Source organism: Monodelphis domestica, chromosome 3 (assembly GCF_027887165.1).
Source record: "Monodelphis domestica isolate mMonDom1 chromosome 3, mMonDom1.pri, whole genome shotgun sequence".
Classification (NCBI taxonomy): Eukaryota; Metazoa; Chordata; class Mammalia; order Didelphimorphia; family Didelphidae; genus Monodelphis; species Monodelphis domestica.
In genome coordinates, this window is record NC_077229.1 from 85,125,487 (window position 1) to 85,149,088 (window position 23,602).

Below are 23,602 nucleotides of genomic sequence, written 5' to 3' on the forward strand. Positions count from 1 at the left end.
TAAAAGGAACAAGCTTTTTGAAGCAGGGCCAGAGAATGCAGGAGGACTGTTGTTTAAATGTAAAGGTATAAACATGATATGTCTTTCAAACAGATCTTTGCTAAGAGATGTTATTACTATGAAGCAAAATTTAAAAATTAAATTGTCTTAATTTGGATTGGACATGGCAAAATTACATAGGAAGGTCTAATTTTATTTCTTATAAGGAAAAGTTTTAAAGTTAAAAATCTTTCTCTGAGTTTTGTCATATGCTACAAGAGATATTTTATCTGTAATAATATTTTAAAATGAATTATTGTTTAATGATAGGTTAAACACCAGGGTATAAACATTATTTTTTCAAGGCTTTTAGAGATAAATCCACATGGACTCTTGCAACCATGTGACTTACTGCCAAAACTATTTGGATCTGGAAAAGAAACTTAATCCAGCAGTTTGACAAATTGATCCTGCAATATGGAGGGCAATACTCCTACACCTCAGGTTACAAGTTTTTATAACAAGTATTGAATATTATCAACAGCAAAATTAATAGTCAGTGCAAATTTTTAATTAACTAGCATCAATTGGCATATGCTTTGGAAAAATTTCTAATATATTCAAATTTTAAATATGTAGGAATCTTTAAATTTTTAAACAGGACATAAGGTCAGCAAGGATAAAAATTAGCAGCCATTATTTAAAAACCTGTATAAAGTTCAAAATTATATGTAAAACACATTATTGCAACTTTATCCAAAAAGCAAATTATTTAGAATTATTCAATCTCAAAATAACATAGCATCAACTCCAAATATGAGGCACATTCTCAGCATTGCAAGGCATCAGAGTAAAAACAGTGCTAGAAGAATTCAAATTGTTAATCAGTAGTAAATTATTAAGGTTATTAATTAATTTGTTAACCAGTAACAGTGACTTTTGTGTGATTTAGAATTGGCAACACTACCACTTATTCAAATTGCATATATCGATCCTGGTCATTATTTCAGTCTAAAACCAATTACTAGTATACAAGCTCAAGTATTACTGCACAATGTGGTCCATTTTGGCAACAGAATTTTGTAAAACTCATAGGTAAAATTGATAATTCCATTCATATTATCAAAATCTTTTCAGTCATGAATTTAAATTTGATAGTTTAAAAATAATAACATCACTGCAATTGCTATGTTTACATTTACTGCATCTAATTAGGGTACAGCAGATATTGATGCATGCACAGTATAAGTTTATACAAAAGCAAAAGTTACATGCAGATAGGCTAATGCTTAAGATCACAGCACAAGCTGGTAAAATCAAATGTGATTTATGGTATGATGCTTTTATGATTTTTGGTTTAAAATGTGAATATTAAACATCTTTGTACGCCATATTGCAAAGCCAAGGCGAAATCATTATCAAAGGCAAATGGCCTTGAGGACACTGCTTTTAGCAGACACAGATCACTTGCACTCTCTGACACATCAGCGTGCCAAGTCCATTATTCCTCAATATTTTATGCACACAAGTGAAATTGCCTACCAGTGCAAAATTTTGTGAATGTTATCATGTCACTCGTGCACTTCAAACAGGTGTCTGAACTGAACATTGTGGACTAAAGGATGCATTGCAGCACGCTCCTGTTGTAAAAAAAATTTTAAAGTTAACAAATGATGGGAGATAATCACTCTCCTGATGTATAGGATTAAGCTCAAAATGATAGAGTATGCAAAGTTATTACAGATCTCTTAAATAATAGGGCATATCTAACTATTCCAAATCAATTTTGGAGTAACAGTGCTTGTAACGGCAATACATGGGCTGAACTGGAAATGCAAGCAATTTCAAAAGGGCTCAAAGGAATTGATAAGCCCCAAACTCCAAACACAAGAAGGATATATATTTTCAGCCACTTTCCAATTTAACAAGACCCAATAAGGCTTTCTTTTGGGGTCGAGATTTTCTGTTTACTTTCTCAGATACCAGAAGTCCAAGAAGGAAGACTGAAAGAATCTGGCTGAAAGAAAGTCTGCCCAGAAAGTCAATGCAGATGTATCTGGCACCATCCACAACATGGCACCGATGCCAGACAACAGGAAAAACAGCAAATGAGCTGGAAAAACCATCATTGCCCTATAGGCAGGTCTAATACAATATCCACACAAATGTACTTTTATGAAAAGAGAAAAATATCATTAATTTGCTCACAAGCATCCTATTATGCTAGAATATGGGTATTTGTTATAAGATCTGGGTTTATCATGTACCTGAAAACCTCAAAGGGTATTTGAACAATATGTAACTTGCAATTATTTTATTGAAATTGTTCCATGTTACCCAAATTTGATCAAATGAATATCATACAATTGAAATGTTAAAACAGTACAGTGAATACTGTCCAATTGTAACACAAATTGTTGCTATCATCCAAAATGTATGTATAATATTTATCTTATAGGGTTCATTTTAAATTTGTGAGAATTAATTAGGTCTTCATTAGAATCAATCTTATTCAATAGTCTATGTTTTTTGAAAAGGCATTGAAGCTTTTAAAAAGAAAAACGGGGTGGAAATGGTATTACTAACCATCTATCTCTCCTACACCCCAGAAGGAATATGAGCTAATATTATTAAATCACAATTCTCATATAATGATAAACGTTGCATTGTATGTTGTACATGGATTGGGCTGAATATTGCCAGGAGATTAAGACTGTCAGGGACCCAACAGGATGATAACTTCGGTCGAGGTTTTGTTTGTATGTTTACAGAGAATGAAAACACCTGGTCACCCACCAAGCATGTTATGCTATGTGGCATGGGACCAGGAAGAGAAGCAGATGAGTACCATCCATGACGTCAGCTGATTGCATAACAGGCACAAACCATCTCTGGTGACTATATACACACCAAAAAGACTGACATTACACTATTTTTAATGACATTTACTATTCTACTGATGGACAATTGTCATGCTGACATACATTGGTCTTTTATACATAAACCAATATCAAGCATGTTAACTTGTATGAACTAAACCCCACTCATATATGTTTATGACATCAGATGGATCCCACGCTGCAAAGACTTTATCGTGGGATCAAAATCGAAACAGCTATAATTGTTCAAACACTAATGTATACCTTTCATTTTGGATGTCTATGTTATATATATATATATATGTCAAAAGGGAATTTATTTTGTATGCATTGTAAAACTTCTACTTGTATGGTAAAAAATTGGTCTATTGACAAGGGAATAGACATCAATATGACTCTCCAAAGGGAAGGAGATAGAAATTTTTCATTCATAGCACAAACCTAGCAACCCTGACTACAAAAATTACGTTTAATGCAGGAGACGCTGCACAGGGATGTTTAATGGACAGATGATCCTGATATTACTCTTAAACAGGGGTTGAAATGTCAGGCCAAATGCACTTAAAAATTTTTTTTAATTAGTAACCAAAGTTATTGAAAATTGATCTTCTACATCTATGTATAGATCATACTCCTGACAATGACTATGTAGACATTATGTACCAACTGCCATTGCTGTAGTTAAAAGTTAATATCATTGTTGATCACTACTCCTGAAACCCCATCTTTTTGGGTAATATATTTTTGGGAACTCTTTCTTGCTCTCTCCCATCAGTCCCAGAATTCAGGGTCTATTAGCTTCCACTTCAAGTACTGGAAGACATTCTAGTACATGAAAGTAAAGCCTCAGTAGTAAACTGAGTGCTCTAGGTTGGACAATCTCTGTGGACGCGCAGATGGCTGACGCTCCTAGATGGAATAGATGGAATATCACACACATACATGGAGCAAGGGCAAAGTATACACTAAGTTTCCCTTTTTTTGGAGTATGTATTGAAAATAGGAAAAAATTGGCACTAATAAGATTGTAGAAAAAGCACATTGAATATTATTCATTTACAGCTAGGAAAAATAAGTTACATCAAATTCTGTATGAACAAGTAATTGTAGAAATTGCTTCTACATAGAAAGCAAATCAAGCTTCTATTAATCCAAACATTGGTTTGGTGGAATGAATTTTGCAAACATTGGTTATGTTGTATGCTTGGTTATTATATTGATTAGTTCATTTTTAGCAGAGATTTAAATAAGGCTCATATAAGAAATATGCAGCCAGAAGGTACAATGTCATTTCATTAGCTCCGTTCTTGTTATGTCTTCAACAAATCAAAACATTATATTTATGGCAAAATTGATAATTGAATTGATGTTTGCACTACTGCTTGAAAAATGTAAAAGATGCTAAAATATTTGGTATGCTATGCAATCAAAAAATGGGGGGATAAGAGAGAAAGTATTTTTAAGAACATTTTATACCATTTTATATCATTTTAATCCTATTAAGCAATTTTGATTTGATGCTCTCACTTTATTTTCTCTGAAGAGTTTGATTATACTATGTTTTCATTTTTCTATATTTTGAAGTATATTTCAAGTACTTTCAACACTCTAATCCTGAGCAATGAAGGTGCAAAAATTTTCTCTTTATATGTACCCAACAGAATGAGATTATAAGAACATGACAGCATTTGTTAAGTTGCAGGTGACTATCCTGGGAAACCATCACTGATTGCATAAAAAGGGAATGCAGAGGACACCTCAATGGGCCAGACAGCCAAAGCCACACACAGGGACGTATATTCCATAAGAGATGGATATATGTTGGCTGCTGAGGTTGGAGGTACTGGGACACGGTGTTTGACACTATCATTCGCAGGTGGCTCAGGTATCAAAGTCCAACCATATTGCCATGTGGCAGGCATCTAGGCTGAGATATCCCTAAAATGCATAATCAGTACAAGAAAGAAAAAGGAAATTCCCCTTCATATTGTGAATCTTGAAATTTCTCAGACTTGTGGGGAATTTTTTATTGGAACAATTCCCTATTGGAACTATTCCCCATTTTTAAGCAGTGAAGCTACTTAGATCTAAAATGTGATAACTCTACTTGGATCAGAAATGGGAGGACCTCTACTCCACCTGTACTTAGGACTGCTTTAGGGGAGAAAACTCCTTGCTGAACAATGATAAATGCTTAGACCCATACTTAAGCCATGCCTATTTTTAGAATTAATATAAAGGGGTGCTAAGTACCTATTAAAGGTCAGGCAACTTGTAAACTTGCCAGGACAAAAAGGTGAGAAACTTGCTCAAAGATTCTAATCTACTCAGGTGTGGATTGCTAAAAGGATTAATCTACTCAGCTGTGAATTCAGAATGGGCTGTCCTTTGGAAAACATCTACTGTGATTGGTAGATGGAAGAACTTAGGGGAGGTAACATAGGAGAAAACCTGCTATATAAGAAAAAGGAGAGACTGTTGAAGGGAGCTCTTGAGATATACAGGCTCTTGAGAGACAATCTCTAAGGAGGTCTTTCAAGGGAGGCTGACTCTGGCTGGAACTCCCTCTGGGGAGACTCTGTCACTAGAATCCTTGCTTGCACAGATCTTGTGGTGAGTGATTAAGGACTGACTGATCTTTTCTCTTAAAGGCTTAGGCCTGGGTTGGCCAGAGCTGCCCTGGGCTGGCCTATTCTTTTCTCATTTATTTCCTTTTTTTCTCTCTCTCTCTTTCTTTAATTCCTCATTATATTATTAATTAAATTCTCTATAAAACCCAGTTGACTTGGGTATATTCATAATTGGGAATATTTCCCTGGCGACCACCTTATATATTGATTTTAAAACAAGATACTGTAGTGAAACATATTTTCTGCGGTCACAATTTACTCACCCACTCTTATATCTACTACAATTTATATCTTTCACTATTTTACTCACTACAGTTTACAACCTCAACCATTTTAACTTTTATAGTTTATGGCATCCACTCTTTTAAATGTTACAATATCCAGATGCAGTCATCTTTTATTTGGCTATGAAAGCTCTGGCAACTTCTTATAATCCTAACTGTGTGTGGGTGATAATCTAATGCACCTCTCCTATGTTCTGTGGAACATACCTCAATAATTCAGGATAATCATAGTGAAGACTATTTTCTTATTGCTTTTGTCATTATTTTTAATCTTTTACAAAACTTTTATCTTTGATTTTGATTGTTTAGTATTAAGATCACGTTTTATCCGTGCAATATTATTAATGAGCAAAAGGAAGATTTTATTATTGTTGATAATTACACTTACTTTTTACAGCCAAGGCTTGGGAAATATATTTTGAAGGTCTCCTTTTAATCACTTGAAGCATCAATTCGTGATGCTACATGATTTTTATATTTTTAATTTTAGTCACAATTTTTATTACATTTTTATATCACTCACCTTTCACCTTTTATTTTTAAAACAAAAAGGGGGATATGTAGCATTCCAAGCATATTCACATCTATGGAAAATAAATGATTGTATGGTTACTGTGTCTCCAAGCATAAGGTTATACTCTGATGTTTGTGAATGTAACCTTGACCTGGACAAACTGATTAACATGATCGGAGCATTCCCTTGAGAAAGTGCTGTTTGTAATCTACACGCCCAAAGGTATTCCCTCTACATTGCCACCCAATCTTAATTGTCTATGCTCTGTGATGTGATTGCTATGTGATTGGAAACACCTCCCTTCTCCCTCAACAATAAAAGCAAAGGCAACCTTATAATAGCTCCTTTTGAACTTCCTCTTGGACTTCCTCTCCCCTTTTGTGGAGCTCCGCTCCACTCCTCAATCCTCTTTCCCTCTTTCTCTCTCCCTTTCTGAATCTCTTCTTCCATGAGGCTACAGCCCCTGTCGGCTTACATTCTCTACCTCAATCTTATCCTCTACCTCGTATTCCATTGATCCTCATATTTTCCTCCCAAGGGGAAAATCATAGGGGTTGCCTGCCCTATTCAATCATTGATTTGTCCCATGTCTGTCATTCGTCACCCTGGTTCCTCAATTCCTACTTCTCCTCGGGTCCCTACCACAAAGGTGAACCCCACTTCCTGTGTGGCCCCTGCTGGTTCAGGGACATCCACAAGAGACACTTAAATGAAAATTCGCAGAGTTTTAAGGAATAGGTATGAATAGTTATGTGATATAATGTTAGAGGGAGAAAATGTTTTCAAGTATTTGAAAGGCTATCTTGAGAAATAATAGTTATGTTCTCTTTGACCTAAGAGAAGAATTAGGGATAATACATGAAAAATAGAAAAATAATTTTTTAACTAGATGGAAAAAATGTTCCTAAGAATTACATCTGGGACATTTATGATATACAAAGGAAAAAATATACCATGGATAAGAGTAATGTAATGAGGTTTGCAAAAAGGAAAGGAAAGGATCTCAAAGAAAAAGTATTAAGCTATACCACTTCTGTGACTTTAATTCTAGCTAGAAGAAGCATTTAAAATATTTAATTTAAGATGGATATATCTAAAAATCTAGCATTATATGCAATAGGGAAACTATATGTTTACTCAAATACATTTCACTTCATTTAAAACATTTAGGAACTGAAAATGATAGCAATAAGACAAGAAAATATTAAACATAAAAGCACTGGCAGAAATAAGACGAAATTATTCCACTGTGAAAATTATAGTTTATGAAGAAAAATCTAGAGAATAAGCAAAAACAAAAATAGTACTGAGACAATATCTTCAATAACTTGAGAAGATACAAAGTAAGTTAACAAAAATCATTAACATTTGTATATATATAATATATTAATAACAAAATTTGAGGAAATGAATGATATAATGGCAAAAAATGATCAAGATATATTTCTTTATAATATAAAATGAACTAAAACTCATTCTAACTACACCTTAAATGTATTAAAAATGAAATTAAGTTAAGTAAATATAGAGAATACAAAGAAACATAGGGAGATATTAATGAAAATACAAAAAGAAATAGAACTGATAGGATAGAATAAACACTAACTACTCTAATATGGGAGTAAAAAAGATTGGGACTGAATGGACAAAAGAAAATAATAAAAGTAAAGTTGATAGATAATGGATTCCCCTATAATTCATCAATGTGATTAGGTTTTCAGTCTGATTGCTGGCATCATGGGCTATCAACCTTTGTTTTGGAGGTAACTGAGAAGTAGTATGTCTCCATCAAAAGTCTGTGTCTAATAGCCCCTAATTGATATGGACAGGAATTCCTGATTAGGTTTTCACTAAAGCATCCTCCAATATGTCTGGCTTTCTGGAACTCAAGGTTTTCAGAAAATGTATCCGTTTTCACTTATCTTTGGAAGAGAATTGACAGGTCATTATTAACTCTTCTTTTTCTTGTCCCTGTTTTACCTTTCTCTTGTTCAGAAGTTGAACCAGAATAGATAAGAGCAAGCCTAGTTCTTGGTTGAATACAATTTGAGCCTGAGCACAGTATCCTTTTAAAGTAATGGAATTATTAATGATGTTGTTGAGGAGGTTGCTGTAGTAAAATACTTTGCTTGATGTTCACAAAAGTAACTTTCCACTCTCCTCTTGCTGGAGGCCATCATACCCTGACCAGTTGACAAGGTCATGGTCTGAGGAAGGAAGGTCAGCAAAGCAGACCCCAGAATGAATGTCCCCTACTGATCCCCCTCTGTAACTTCTCTCCCCAAATTTTCCCCACTAATGAACTTGTTATGATTATTATTCTCTCCCCAATACAGGAGAAATAATATGAGAGCAAATACTTATAGGATCAATAAATATATACCCTACTTTAAGCCCCCTAGGTTATTATCTCAAAAATATTGCAGTTACAGAATTAAAACCCAAAGATTACTGTCCATGACCCCTCCTTTCTCAAGCACACGACACAATCCAAAGCCCTACAATAAACACTGGCCAAAATCTTGAATACTATAATGAATCTTTTACTACAGTTACCATACTCCAATGAATTTGTTGGAACAGAAGCCAAGCAGCATTGCTAGGCACTTTAAAGCAATACAAGAAAATCAGAACTTGTAAATTAAGAAAAACCCCAACCAGGTCTGCTTTAAGTCCCCACACCTAGATATGAATATGTTTTGTTGTTCATCTCTCAAGCAATTATGATGGATAGTGAAAGCTGACCAAAAGCACAATGATTCTCTCAGCAGGTCAAGGGGTACTAACCTAAAAATGACTTTATTCACATTAATCATATCTATCACAGATTGTTGTAGAAACCTAGTAAATGATCACAAAATTCTTTGTTGTAGTAATATAAGAGTGTTGTTTAGGTGATTTGATAATATCCAATCAAATTGTCACATACATAGAGAATTGATTGTGTGTATGTATCTGAAAACCTATATAATAAACAAACCATGATACTATGACAGAGCACTGTGTGTGATGCCTGCATACATGGGTTGAATGCATGATGTCTCTTATCTTCATTACTCGACCATGACGCCACACATGGGCAAGAGAGACCCTGGTCCCAATCCTTATCAAAAACAATTTATTATTGTTAACAGAGTCGCTAAGTAAAGACAGTCAGTTAGCCAATATGGCAGAGGTTAACCAACCAAAGTATATCTCTGAGATGTCTCTCAGAGCTCAGGCAAAATAGGCCTTTGTTCTTTCTTTCTTCAAAATAGTTCACCACAGCAATGTCAGCTTCTTCTCCATGATGATTTCTCAAGGTCAGGCAAGTAGAATCCTTTGAGATGGGTTTAATTTCTCCCTCTCCTATAACTACCAGAGAGCAAGACTAAGTTGAGTCTGCCTAAACCAAAACCTAGAGACTAACTCAGAGCTTAGTGACCAACTGTGAGAAGTTTATCTGTTTCTCTCCTTCTAAGTTCTCATCTTACAGAATTCTGTCTTGCCTTCAGCCTCAGAGAAATCTTAAAGTTCTTATCTTAATCAATATCTAATTCATGTATTTTCTATTCCACTTCTACACCTTCAAACCCTCCTTACAATAGGAAATGGTTGTCTTGGAGTTACATGTTCTCACCCACAGATTTCTGAGCACAGATCCGATACTAGAGTTCTTGTGATTAGCCTTTCTTTCTTTTTTTTTTAAACCCTTACCTTCCGTCTTGGAGTCAATACTGTGTATTGGCTCCAAGGCAGAAGAGTGGTAAGGGCTAGGCAATGGGGGTCAAGTGACTTGCCCATTGTCACACAGCTGGGAAGTGGCTGACGCCAGATTTGAACCTAGGACCTCCCGTCTCTAGGACTGGTTCTCAATCCACTGTGCTACCCAGCTGCCCCCATGATTAGCCTTTCTTGTCCAAAAGATGGAACCTATTAAGGCATTTGGTAAAGTTCCTGAAGAAGTATGTGGTGAAAGTAGATATGTGATTGCCAGCAGGGCAAGAGAGGAAAATTTTATGAACTATGTCTGAATCCTAGCCTCTAATGCTGGGAAAAGGAATTAGAGTTGCTGGCAATGAGACCCCAGAATCTCACTTCTTAGCCAACGCAGACCAGGAATAACCTGAGGATGAGCTTGAGTTTGAGTTCTCAAATTTAAAGGAAAAAAGGGAACTGACTACCTAATTCTTTAATGGCATTCCATTTTGGAGACAGAAGAAAGCCCAGGTGACTCCTATAGATGAAGGATTAAAGTTTCTCATGCAGAGAGAAAAAATAAGAGCTTGGAATCTTGCCACCACTACCTTCTCCATCACACTGAGCTATTCAGACAATCCAGGAACAACAATAAAAGTATGGCTTTATTGGTAACTGCAAAAGTATGTTTTCCTTCCTGAGGGTATCTAAAACATAGGGACTATGTATGATTCCATGTGAAAGAGCAGACCAGTTATTTACAGACTACTCTAAGTACTTGGATCTCTTGCCTTTTCTGTTGGGATGAAATGAAGTTTTCTCCACGTATCACTGAAGTTTCTTATCCTGAGGGTTTGTATGCAACCTGAGGACTCACTTGGCCCATATTTGGGGAATTCTAGATATGAATGATAGCTAAGGTTTTTAAAAAACTTTTTTTCTTGAGAATAAATTCTGAGGCTAGGGAATAACAAGTCAAAAAGAAAGTCAAATTTGGGAGTTCAGCATCTAAGACTGGGCCAAGTACCCATCATTTAGGTGAACGTGGGAGCTCTGAACTACATCATATAAGAATAATAATAATGTCAATAATAAACAAGAATAAAATATAAAGATGTAAGTTTGTATTTTCCTTTGCACATATTATTCAAATTGAGGCTCACAAAAATATATAATCTAAGATTATTATCAACATTTTTAAGATTTAGAAACTGAGACTTTGAAAGATGAAGTGACTTGTACAGATATATAGCTAGTAAGTATCAGTGATTATATTCAAACTCTTAAAAACTTCCTAAACAAATCCTAACACTTGAGCCACTATATCCCTCCCAATGAGGACTTAGGATGATTAAAAAATTATTGACACTTTAAGAACTGAAATAAATTGATTAAAATATAATTGCCAAAAATTTTGGTTAGTTGTGTTGATGTTCAATGATGAGCTTTTAATGAAATATTTAAGCATTTTTTTAAAAATACACTGACTAGCTCTAACATTTAAACACATCTAAGTAGATGAAATTTAATATAAGTAAAAATCTAGTCTTACACTTGGGTTCCAAAATACTAATTTTTTTAAATACAATCTGGGGCAGGCAAAGTAATCTATATAAGGACCAATTAAAAGGAACTGGAGATGTTGATCCTGGAGAAGAGAAGATTTTACTTGAACATGACAGCTGCTTTCAAATTATCTGATGTGGAAGGGTGATTAAACTTATTCTGCTTTGCCTCAGAAGACAGAATAAGGAACAATGAGTAATTTCCACAATGAGGCAGATTTTGGCTCATCAGATGCAAAAACTTCCTTCAGATTAAAATACTACAGCTATTGAATGTCCTGGGAGACTGGATTCCTTGTTGGGATCATGACAAATGATTCAGATTGGATTTGAGACTCAGAGGTGCCTTTCTGCTCAAGATCCACAGAGTTCAGTAACTTCCCATGCAATGTTGGATAGTTTTCATAATTGGGAATATTCCCCTTGGGGAGTTTAACTGCTCAGTGTTTGGAAATACAATTATATGATTTTTCTAATGATGAGTTTGGGGGATTGAGTCTCTTAGGCACTAGAAAGTCTCCCTGTGCCTTCTCAGGACTAGATACCAGTCATTGTCAGCCAGGAGAGAGTCTGTTTGTGCTTCCTGGAGACATAAATCTAACCCCCTGAAACACTCCATTTTTTTCTGGGACCCAGAGTTTCTGCCTTCCTTGAGCTCCATTCCAACTAAACAGTCAAACAAGTCTATCCCCTTGGTGATGTTCAGTAAGTAATTGCAGGTGGGAAAGGTTAAGAAGAGGAAAACAGAAAGAGAGAAACAATAGGAGTCACAGTTTTTTGATGCTCAGAAACTCCAGGTGATTCTCCCAAACCCAGCACAGTTCAAAATCTAGCCTAGTCCAATCATTAGAACAAGAAAATATGACCCACTCCAGAGTCTACTTGAAAGTCCAGAGTTCACCATGGTTCCAAGTTTGGAAGAAAAGCAAAGAAGAGTAGAATAAGCCCTATAATCTGTGTTAGGTTCAGGTTCAATTCTTGCCATTAACTAGAAATAGGATGTTAATCCAATCATTTTCCCTTTTGGTCCCTGAGCCATTAAAGGGAGATAAAAATTCATAGACTTCATAGGGTTTTTTGTAAAAGTTTAAAAAAATTCATCTCTGTGGAATGCATTTTTGAACTTAAATCATTTTAGAAAAATAAATTTTAATTTTTCTCATAATGGAAGAGTTTTGAGTTTATTGTGACTCAATCTATGTCAGCCATACCCAATCCAAATACCATAAAAATATTTAGCCAGAGCTAAGTCTTGGATATTCCAACAGAAAGCCCAATAATGACCAGGAAAAAAGCAGTTATGCCCCTTTTCTCAGACATAGGATACTGGACTATGGCAAGGCCCTCTTCATACAGACCTTAGAAGACTCCTATATTTCATGACTCTATAGACCCCTGGATGGAATTATAAAATGAATTTATCAGTCAGGACACAAGCCACAGGGTCAGAAAGTGTGAGTGAGGGCTAAAGAGAAGATGGAATGGCTTACTACCCTAATAGCAGCTGATAGATAGGCTGAAAGCATTTTCCAAGAAGAGAAGTATTTTTCAGAGGGTAGACTGGAATTCTTAGGGAGGCTGTCAGGAAGAAACAAATGATGAAGACACAGGCAAAGACTCTAAATATGATTGGGCAAAGCAAATAGAACTGAGCCTGATGCATGTGAATGAGTAGGAATTCTTCTGTGCTTGTGGAAATGAGGGAAATAAAATTTCCTTTGTTATCTATTTTATTGTTGAACATCATGGCATAAGTGTGGTGCAATAAGCAGTCTGAGTCCAATGATCTGGGTTCTAATGCTACTTGTGCCACTAACTAACTCTAGATAGTTAGTTTTACATTTTACAGACAGTGTTATATGATATGCATGCCATAAGTGCAATTCATTTGCTCATTCCTCTTCATTTCTTAAATTCAGTAGGTGCAGTTACCTCTTTAACACCCAAATTGCTTCATACTATCCTCTATCAATTACCTATATTTTAATATTTATTGATTTTTTCATCTCCTATCCACCTTGTCCACTTGCTGTTTTTTTTTTCTTTCTCTTTCTACTTCTGATGGGCATTAGACCAGACAACCTGAAATTCTGATTCTGTTATTTCTGATTCTCTTATAATCCTCTCTCCCTCTTTTCTCTCTTTCCATTCCCCCTTTGTTTCCTATCTCCATTCCTCTGGTCTGATTTTTGCTGAGCATGCATATAATATCCACATAAAAATCAACCTGTCAAAAGTAACTGCCTCCATGGATGTGGGAACAGTTATGATGGAGGGAGAGAGACAGACACTAGCTAAAAGGGTATTAAGAAACAGGTAAAATTGGATATATGTTATCATGGTGGGGGAGACAAATGCTTTTAAGTATTTGGAGGGCTGTAATGAGAAAAATAAAATGTACTTTGTTTGACCTGAAACAACAAAACTCAGCAATGTATGGTAATTGAAAATAAAATAAAATTTAAACTTGATAGAAAGAAAAACTTCTTAATAATTATAGAATTTGGCCAAAAACAAAGGATTTTCATGGGGTACAATGAAGGGAAGAAAAGGACTTCTATAAAAAAGTTTTATACAGCCTATGTGATCTGTGAGAGATATACTCTCAAATTGATTCCTCTTTCCTCTGGATGGTCTACACTTGTTTTTTTTTTTTAATTTTATTTAATTGTTTAATTAAGAAACTTTCTCTACTGTTCCTTGATTCATGTTTTTCTCTCACCTTCTCCCTCCATCCTCCCATAGCCAATGCTCAATTTCACTGGGTTTTACATGCATCATTAATCAAGTTCTATTTCCATATTTTTTTATATTTGCACTAGGAAGATTGTTTAGAGTCTACATCCCCAATCATATCCCCATGGATCGTCTAAACTTGTGAAAGAGTATATCACTCCCTTTCTTCTTTTGAGGGGTGGGCTATTTTATAGCAATCATTCATAATATAAAACACTACTAAACAATCCTTTAAAGAAGCCAACTGGCATTCTAATTAATTCATATCATCTAAAAATTAATAGAAGAGGAGGAGGCAGCTGGGTAGCTCAGTGTATTGACAGCCAGGGCTAGAGATGGAAGGTCCTAGGTTCTAAACTAGCCTCAGACAATTCCCAGCTGTGTGACCCTGGGCAAGTCACTTGACCCCCATTGCCTAGCCCTTACCATTCTTCTGCCTTGAAACCAACACACAGTATTGATTCCAATATGGAATGGAAGGGTTTTAAAAAAATTATTAGAGGAAGCACATCGGTAGAGGTTTATAAGAATTTAAGCATATAATTTTATAAATATTAAAGAACCATCCCTAAGTACCTCTTGATTACCCCCATTAAACTTGAGGGGAGAATAGTAGCTGTTCTCTAGGGACCCAACTTGCTGATCTGAATGTGGGTTAGGAAAGTAAGATGAGAGTTTAAACTCTGCATGTGAAAAAGGCTTAAGAATATTAGTGGAAAGTAGCTAAATATGAATCAGCACAGACCTCATTTGGCCTAGACATGGCAATCCATTTGGGTGAGCCTTCTCCCTTACTGGCCATCAATTGCATCAGGGTTTAGTCCTGCTACCACCACTATCATAACCACCAGCACCACCTCTCAAATGAGGAAAAAACTCCTTTCCTTGATCTATCTAGGTATTCCCTTTTTGGGGGAGTAAAATATTTGCCTACCATCACTATGTCCTCTGCTCCTGCCTTTTCTTCATGGTAACTCTGTTTAAGCATTTGAAGGGTTAGTAGGAGGAATTAGATCTCTTTTCCTTAGCCTAGGGAAGACTTGGCAAAAAGACAAACAGACTTGATTTCAGAAAACAAACAAAAACAAGCAAACTTCTCAACAACTAGAGCTATCCAAAAGTAGAATGGATATATCAGGGGTGGAGAGTTCCTGGTCATGGGCGCTCTTTAAGCCACAGCTGGAAAATGATTTCTCATCTGTAAAATTAACTTTCTTCACTTTCTCTTGTGTATTTTTGACTCTGTGGATTTCAGACACAGAACTCACTGCCTGGGGCCATCTTAGCCTGGAATAACTCCCCATTTAATCTTCCTTTTGCCACTGGCGATTTCTCCCCCATTTAATCTTCCTTTTGCCACTGGCAATTTCCTAGAGAGAATCCCCCATTTTGGGGAAGTGCTCAGACTTATCCTTCATTGTCCACCTGTCTGGGCATCTCAATCTCCATAGAGTCACCAAGTCACTGTACACCCCCCCCCCTTTGTCTCTGTTCCTTTTTTGTCATTATTACTTATTTATTGTCTCTATTTCTATTATTTTTATTCTTTGTCTATATCCCTAGTACTTAGCACCATGTGTAGCATACAGTAAATGTTTAATAAATATATGTAAACTGCTTAACAATATAGAAAGTATTCAGCATGTTTGTCATGGGTCACATAGGGAGAATTCTCATTTGGGTATATGTTGAACTAGAAGATTTCTTGGCTCCATTCCAATTCTAAGATTCAATGCTTCCGGAATTTTAAATGGGATTTTTCTTCGAGAAATTCCGTCTCTTTTAATTCAGGCTGTTCCTGACTTTTTGAGTTAATATAATTCAAAATTAAATTCTTACCAGTTGACCTTGTTGTTCTTTCAAGTTAACTTTTTCCTAAAGTCTTAGGAGAAGATCTTACTCCATTCTCTTTAGCAACACCTTCCTAGATAATCCCATTTAAGCCTGGATCTGTCATCGATCCACAATATTGGTAACATCAGCTATATGCTCCATTGAGTTTTTCTTTTTCTTTCAAAAGCAAACAAATCAAAGGAAAGGAACTTAAAACATAGTGTGGGCTTGAGAATTTAGAATATCTAAATTTCAAAGAGATATAGAACAAATGTCAGAAATGAAAGATACTCTACAAGCTCCCAAAAACCTATCTTTTCTGATGGATCAATATTTCAGGTAGGTGTCTTTAAAATACATAACTATGGAGCAGGTAGGTGGCTCAGTGGATTGAAATTCAGGCCTGGAGATGAAAGGACCTGAGTTAAAATCTGCTCTTGGACAATTATTGGCTGTGTGACCCTGAGCAAGTCACTTAACCCCCATTACCTAGTTCTTATTCTTCTGCCTTAGAACCAATATATAGTATTGATTCTAAGACTGTAGATAAGAGTTTTAAGTAAAAATAAAATAAATAAAATAAGATACATAGCCCTAAGCTATCTCAAAGGATCCTTAGCAACACAGGCTCACCAAATTCTGGAAGGTTGATCCACTAATGAGTATGTGTGTCTATAGCATATGAGAAAGGGGAAACACATCATCTCCCCACAACTATACACACAAGGAAGAAAATAATTCATTTGAAAATAATCTGTTTGTTTCCCATGGACTGTAAACTCAGTGTGAGTTGGCAGTGATATGGTGGATAAATAATCTAAGGAAAATTTAGTTTGCAACGTCATAGCTTTGAGTAAGAAGGAGGCGATTTTCCCATTGCCCTTGACCATAGTCCAAAACTGAAATTTTCTGCTTACTTCTGAGTACCAAAATTTAGAAAATGCAGTGAAAGCCTGAAGAAGATCCAAGAGAGAGCAACTGGGATAGTGAAGGGTCTATGAAGATCAACTGAAGGAACTAGATTTTCTTGACCTAAAGGAGAGGAAATATATGGGGGATAGGATATCTGTCTTCACACATTTAAATGGGTGTCATTTGGGATAGAAATGGGATTTGTTCCACAAAAATCAGAGGGTAGAAATTAGAAAATTGGATCGAATTGAAAAACAATATATTTGGCTCAAAATAAAGGAAAATGAGAGTTATACCACAGTGGAATGAACTCTTTCAGGAAGCTGAGTCTTACTTCAATGGAGGTCTTTGAGGAAAGTATAGATTCCCACCTGCTAAATAATGTAAATTGTGTTTTATACTGTATTCTCTGAGGATCTTTAAATCTCTTTATGATTTGATGGGTCTCACTGAAGAATGGACTGCTCAAACCCTTCTGTTATACTAGAACACTGTCCTCTCTCTGCTGTAGGCTGCAAGAGTGGACTTGCCTTTCCCATAGTATTTCTTTCTCTATCCTAATGCTCAAAGGTCATTGATATTTAGAGCTAAAAGAAGAAGGTCTTCATAACTTGTTGATTTCTAAATGGAGTTGGTGCTATTTTAAAGAAAGTCTGAATTGGAAGGAATCTTGGATTTCATTAGGTCCAAATCCTCCCTCTTGCATTGAAGTTGAATGAGGAAACAATGACTTGTTCAAGATCACAAATGTAATAACTGATAGCGATAAAAACTGAACCTAGAAATTCTAAGTCATATCCTGGTATTCTTTCATTTCTCATGAAAGAATAATTACATTTTCACATCATGTTTTCATTTTCCTTTTCCAGCAGAAAAACCAGCCCCATGGCACCAGAAAACCAAACAAAATTCACTGAATTTATCCTCCTGGGATTTTCTGAGACACCAGAGCAACAAGGGGCCATCTTTGGGCTGTTCTTGGGCATGTACTTGGTCACTGTATTTGGAAACATACTCATAATGTTAGCTGTTGGCTTTGATTCTCACCTCCACACCCCCATGTACTTTTTCCTTTCTAACCTGTCCTTTGTAGATCTCTCTATGGTATCTACCACGGTACCCAAGATGTTAGTGGGCATCTTGACACAAAACAAGGCCATCTCCTATGCTGGCTGCCTTGCCCAGATGTACTTCTTTACAGTTTTTATTGGTTTGGACAATTTCCTTCTCACTGCAATGGCCTATGACCGTTTTGTGGCTATCTGCCACCCTCTGCGCTATACATCCATCATGAGTCCTGAGCTGTGCTGCCTGCTGGTGCTGCTCTCCTGGATATTAAGTCTTCTAGTTGCCCTCCTTCACAGTCTGATGGTGACAAGGCTCTCCTTCTGTAGAGGCCACAAAATCCAGCACTTCATTTGTGATCTTGATCAAGTTCTAAAACTCTCATGTTCTGACACCCTTATCAATTATGTCTTGATATATATTGTAGCCGGTCTGCTTGGTATTCTCCCCCTCACAGGGATTCTCTTCTCATACAGTCAGATTTTTTCTTCCATTTTGAAAATCCCATCTACTGGGGGTAAGTACAAAGCCTTTTCTACCTGTGGATCTCATCTCTCTGTTGTTTCCTTATTCTATAGCACAGGTCTGGGAGTGTATTTGAGCTCCTCTGTGACCCACTCTTCCTGGAAGAGTGCAGTTGCCTCAGCAATGTATGCTGTGGCCACCCCCATGTTGAACCCCTTCATCTACTGTCTTAGGAACAAAGATATAAAAGGAGCCCTGTGGAGACTCATTAGCAGAATATCCTCCTCTCAGTGATAGAACCTAGTCCTGGAAGGCGGTTGAGGTATTTGTGGGAAAATATTGGAAAGCAAAAACACTAAATTCCTCACAAATCACGAGTTTCCTACCCTCTTCTCTCCCTCTGGATGTATTTAATGTAAGTGAACATGATCTTATTCTTCATGGCCTCTGTTCCTGGATTTTCCCCAACATTAACTTCTGTAATAACACCTATGGCTTCCTCAGAACATCTTCCAGCTCACAAAATTGTAAGATACAAAGTGATAAGCCCAGGGTTTTTAGTCCTCTCTCTACCAGTTATATGCTGTATATATTGGCCATGTCACTTCATGCTTTTGTGCCTTAATTTTTTCATTTCCAAAAGAGGAATTGAAAAATCTGCTCTGCCTACCTGACATTTATTTTTCTTCACATCAAACAAAATGATGGAAATTAAAATGCTCTGTACTAGACAATATAAAATACTTTTGATTCTATTTGCCAAGACAAATTCGGGCATTATATGAACACAATTACAAAATACTTTTCACACACATAAAGTTATATCTAAGCAATTGGAAAAACATTAATTGATTTTGGGTAGGCTGAACTAATATAATAAAAATAAGAATCCCACCTAAATTAATTTGCTTACTCAGTGCCATACCTATTAAACTACCAAGAAACTTTTGCACTGAATTAGAAAAAATAATAACAAAATTCATCTGAATGAACAAAAGGTCTAGAATATCAAGGGAACTAATGAAAAAAATGTGGAGGAGGGTGGCCTTGCAGTACCAGATCTTAAATTGTAGAATGGTCATCAAAACAATATGGTACTGGCTAAGAGACAGAAGGGTAGATCAATGGAATAGACTAGGGATAAATGACCTCAGCAAGCTAATGTTTGATAAAGCCAAAGATCCCAGCTTTGGGGACAAGAACTCACTATTTGACAAAAACTGCTGGGGAAATTGGAAAATGGTATGGTAAAAATTAGGTTTAGATCAATATCTCACACCCCATGTCCTTGGCCAAAGGGGGTACTCAGAGGTCTCTCTTGTGGGCATGCATGCCATCTCCTCAGCACAGAGTTCTTCAAGGTCATTACTAGAAAGCCAGAGAGACATGGGGCTGGGCCACACCCCTCCTCTCCACGCATGCCTGAGGACATCACCCACCACTCTAAAAAGTTCACCATCACTTCTCTATGCAAAGATAAGGTCTTTGATTGAACTTCTTTGAACTTTTATTGAATTTCACTGAAAAATGGGTATATTATTTAAACAGAAAGAGTGATATTATAAGTAAATTGGGGGAACATAAAATAGTTTACCTTTCAGATGTATGGAGAAGGGAAGACTTTATAACCAAACAAGAGATAGAGAATATTACAAGATATAAAATGAATAATTTTGATTATATTAAATTAAAAAGGGTTTGTACAAATAAAAACAATTCAACTAAGATTAGAAGGAAAACAACAAACTGGGAAAAGATTCTCATAACAATTTTCTCTGATAAAGGTCTTATTCTAAAATATATAAAGAACTAAATCAAATTTATAAGAACCCAACTTATTCCCCAATTGATAAATGATCAAAGGATAAGTATAGGTAGTTTTTAGGTGAGGCGATCAAAGCTATCAATAATCATAAGAAAAAAATATCCTCTATATCTCTCTTGATTAGAAAAATGCACATTAAGACAACTCTGAGGCACTACCTCACACCTATAAGACTGACCAATATGACAATAAAGGGAAATGTTAAATGTTGGAGGGAATATGGCAAAATTGGGACACCAATGCATTGCTGGTGGAGTTATGAACTGATCCAACCATTCTAGAGGGCAATTAGGAATCATTCCCAAAGAAGTATAAAAGAATGTGTACATTTTGATCTACTAATGCCACTACTAAGTCTATACCCCAAAGGGATAAAAAAATAATAAAGGACCTGTTTGTATAAAATATTGATAGATACTCTTTTTGTGGTGGCAAAGAATTGGAAACTAAAGGGATGTCCCTCAATTGGGAAATGGCTGAACAGAAGGTGGTATATGATGGTGATGGAAAACTATTGTGCTATAAAGAATGATGAATAGAATGATTTTAGAAAGAGCTGGAAAGACCTATGTGAATGGATGTAGAGTGAAATAAGCAGAACCAGGAGAACATTATACACAATAGCTGCAATATTGTGGAACGATCAAATGAAATAGGCTTTGCTACTAATGCAATGATCTAGGAGAATTCTGAGGGATTTATAAAAAAGAATACTGTCCACCTCCAGAGAAAGAACTGTTGGAACAAAATGCAGATGAAAACATGATTTATCACTTGTTTATTTGGGTATATGTTTTAGGTTTGGGGTTTTATAAGATTATTCACTTACAAAAATGAATAATATGGAAATAAAAATAAAATTACTCTAAACAAAACAGTTAATTAAAATGCTCTGTAAACTTCAAAGTGTTTCATGGTTTTAGTAAAGAAAGAAGAAATTAGAGAAAATTTATATGAGATTTCCTCATTATGAATCATACCTCGAAGAAGCAAAGTCCTAACTCCTCCTTGCCCTAGTAAATGGTCACTAGCAGTTGCTGTTGTAAAAATGTGACTTGGTGGCCAACCATCTCATGATGTAACTCTCTACTTTGCTTGGGACCAGAGTTAATGTTTCTTCTTTGACTAGACCTGGAAAAATTGGAACTTTTAACTAAATAGCCTTGAGTCAACTCCATTTGAAAATGAGGCGCTAAATGGATGTATCTATTGGAACCTACAATTCCTTTTACTGTGACCATCATTGTTTTTATCATTTTTAGTCCTAACCATGTCATTCCTCTGCTCTTGAGTAAGGACTTTTTCTCTTAGCTACGATAAAATTTCATTTCCTTTGTCATTTAATGCTTTAGATGATATAGATCGAAGATATGTTTCTGGTCTGATTTCTTGTTGATCTCTCAGTATACTCTACATTCCAATAAAGTTAATAATTTGTTGTTTCTTCTAATCCCATTCCATTTCTTCCCCATGTATCTTAAAAAGTCCATCTCCTATGCAAGGAAAAGTTGAATCCATCTAACCTCTTATTCTTGGAATCCCTAGCTTCCTTCATGGCCCTCTTCAAGTGTTATTACCAAAAAGTCTTTTTCTAATTTCCCCAGTTCCTTGTGCTTCCCCCACCAAAAATTCTGCAACTATGTATTGTCTGAACACATATTAGTCCTCTTCTTTTCACTCCTTGAAGGCAGAGACTATTTTATTGTTGGTTTTCTAACTCAAGCACCTAACACAACACTTCATATACAATAGGAACTTACTCAATGCTTAATATGAATTGATTCATTGTTAGCCTTATCTTTTCTATGAATCCCCAAATCATAGAAGTGTAGAGTTGGAAGTGACCTTCGAGGATCTCTATAACAGCCTCCCTACATCATGAAAGAATTCCTCCTAAAGCATGCATGAAAAAAAATGGCAATCCATCTCCTGTTGAACTCTTCCAGGTATGGATAACTTGTTACCTAACATATTGCTCCATTTGGACCACTCAGAGAATGAGAAAAGTCTTCCTCTGATTTAGTCAAAATCTCTCTCCCTGAAACTGCTACTCACTAGTCTTTAGTGGTACTCTCAGAGCTACACAGGAGAATGGAAAAAGAAAGAAGATGATGTGTTTATAAATTTATCAACAGAGATAGTCATGATAAAGTGGTATTATAATGGAGAAAAAAAAGTCATTGAAAACTCAGAAGTTCACAGTCTTATCAAAAAGAATAACTCTCAGAAGCAGCTAATTGGCTTAGTGAATTGAGAACCAATTCTAGAGATGGGAGGTCCTGCATTCAAATCTGGCCTTAGGCACTTCTTACCTATGTGACTTATCATGAGCCCCATTGCCTAGTCCTTACAGCTCTTCTGCATTGGAACTAATATACAACATTGATTCTAAGACTGATGGTAAGGGTTTAAAAAAAAAGAATTATGTACTTATGTCAATTTGTGCAGAAATGAATAAAGTATATCTAACAATCAAGATCAAATAGAGATACTAAAGCAAGGAGTCAAATTTAACCTCGTAAGTATCACTGATTGGATGAAATCTATGATTGCAATATAGTTTTGAAGGTTAAGAATTAACAGTAAAAGTTAAGATAAGATCTCACTCTGTATCAAGAAGATATAGTCTTATGAGGAAATCCAGGTATCAGAGTAAAGAATCAATGTGGAGAGGATTGGAATAAAAACCAGGAGACAAAAATCGAAGCAACTTTGTCATTAGATACACTATGGACAGAAAGAAGACTTAGATGAGTTTGTGAAATAAATCACAGGACTGAGACATGATCTAATAAGCTAGACTTCAAATGAACTGGAGCTCTCTATTTTCCTTTAAAATAGTGTTTTCTTACATATGAGGAGTGATATTTGGAGCAACTTTGATGATAAAAGGTCATTAATGAAAAACTTATTTTAAAATTTTTAAGGTTAATTAGTGTTTGTTTGGATATCAGCAAGAGCTTTTGACAAAATCTCTCATCTTAGACTGAGATTTTATGAAGGGAGTGTTTCCTGAGTAACTTGATGAACTTAAAGGGTAATTTGTATTTGATGAACATTCCTCCAGGGTACATGCTTGATAACTTCTTGAGAAGACAAAACATATCAAGTATTGGTAGCTGTATCTTTCACCAAGTTTGGTTATCTTGACACTTATGAGGAAGAACCTTTATTGGGGGGATCACCCCTTTCACTAGTCCATAAAAAGGAAATTTAATTGAGAACACTGGACACATA

The 23,602-nt window shown here is 35.7% G+C and overlaps 2 protein-coding genes across 2 annotated transcripts in view; one reads left to right on the forward strand and one right to left on the reverse strand.

The window, feature by feature from the left end:
- The window catches only part of LOC100013358 (olfactory receptor 7D4), a 298,110-nt gene extending 279,156 nt beyond the window's left edge, over positions 1–18,954 (forward strand). The window contains exon 2 of the mRNA XM_001367720.3: positions 17,892–18,954. Coding sequence (XP_001367757.3) covers positions 17,892–18,834 — 943 coding nt within the window. The 3' untranslated portion in view covers positions 18,835–18,954. The remainder of the gene's footprint in view (positions 1–17,891) is intronic.
- Positions 1–23,602, reverse strand: part of LOC107648915 (putative olfactory receptor 7A2) — a 121,262-nt gene that overhangs the window by 43,343 nt on the left and 54,317 nt on the right. The window lies entirely within an intron of this gene.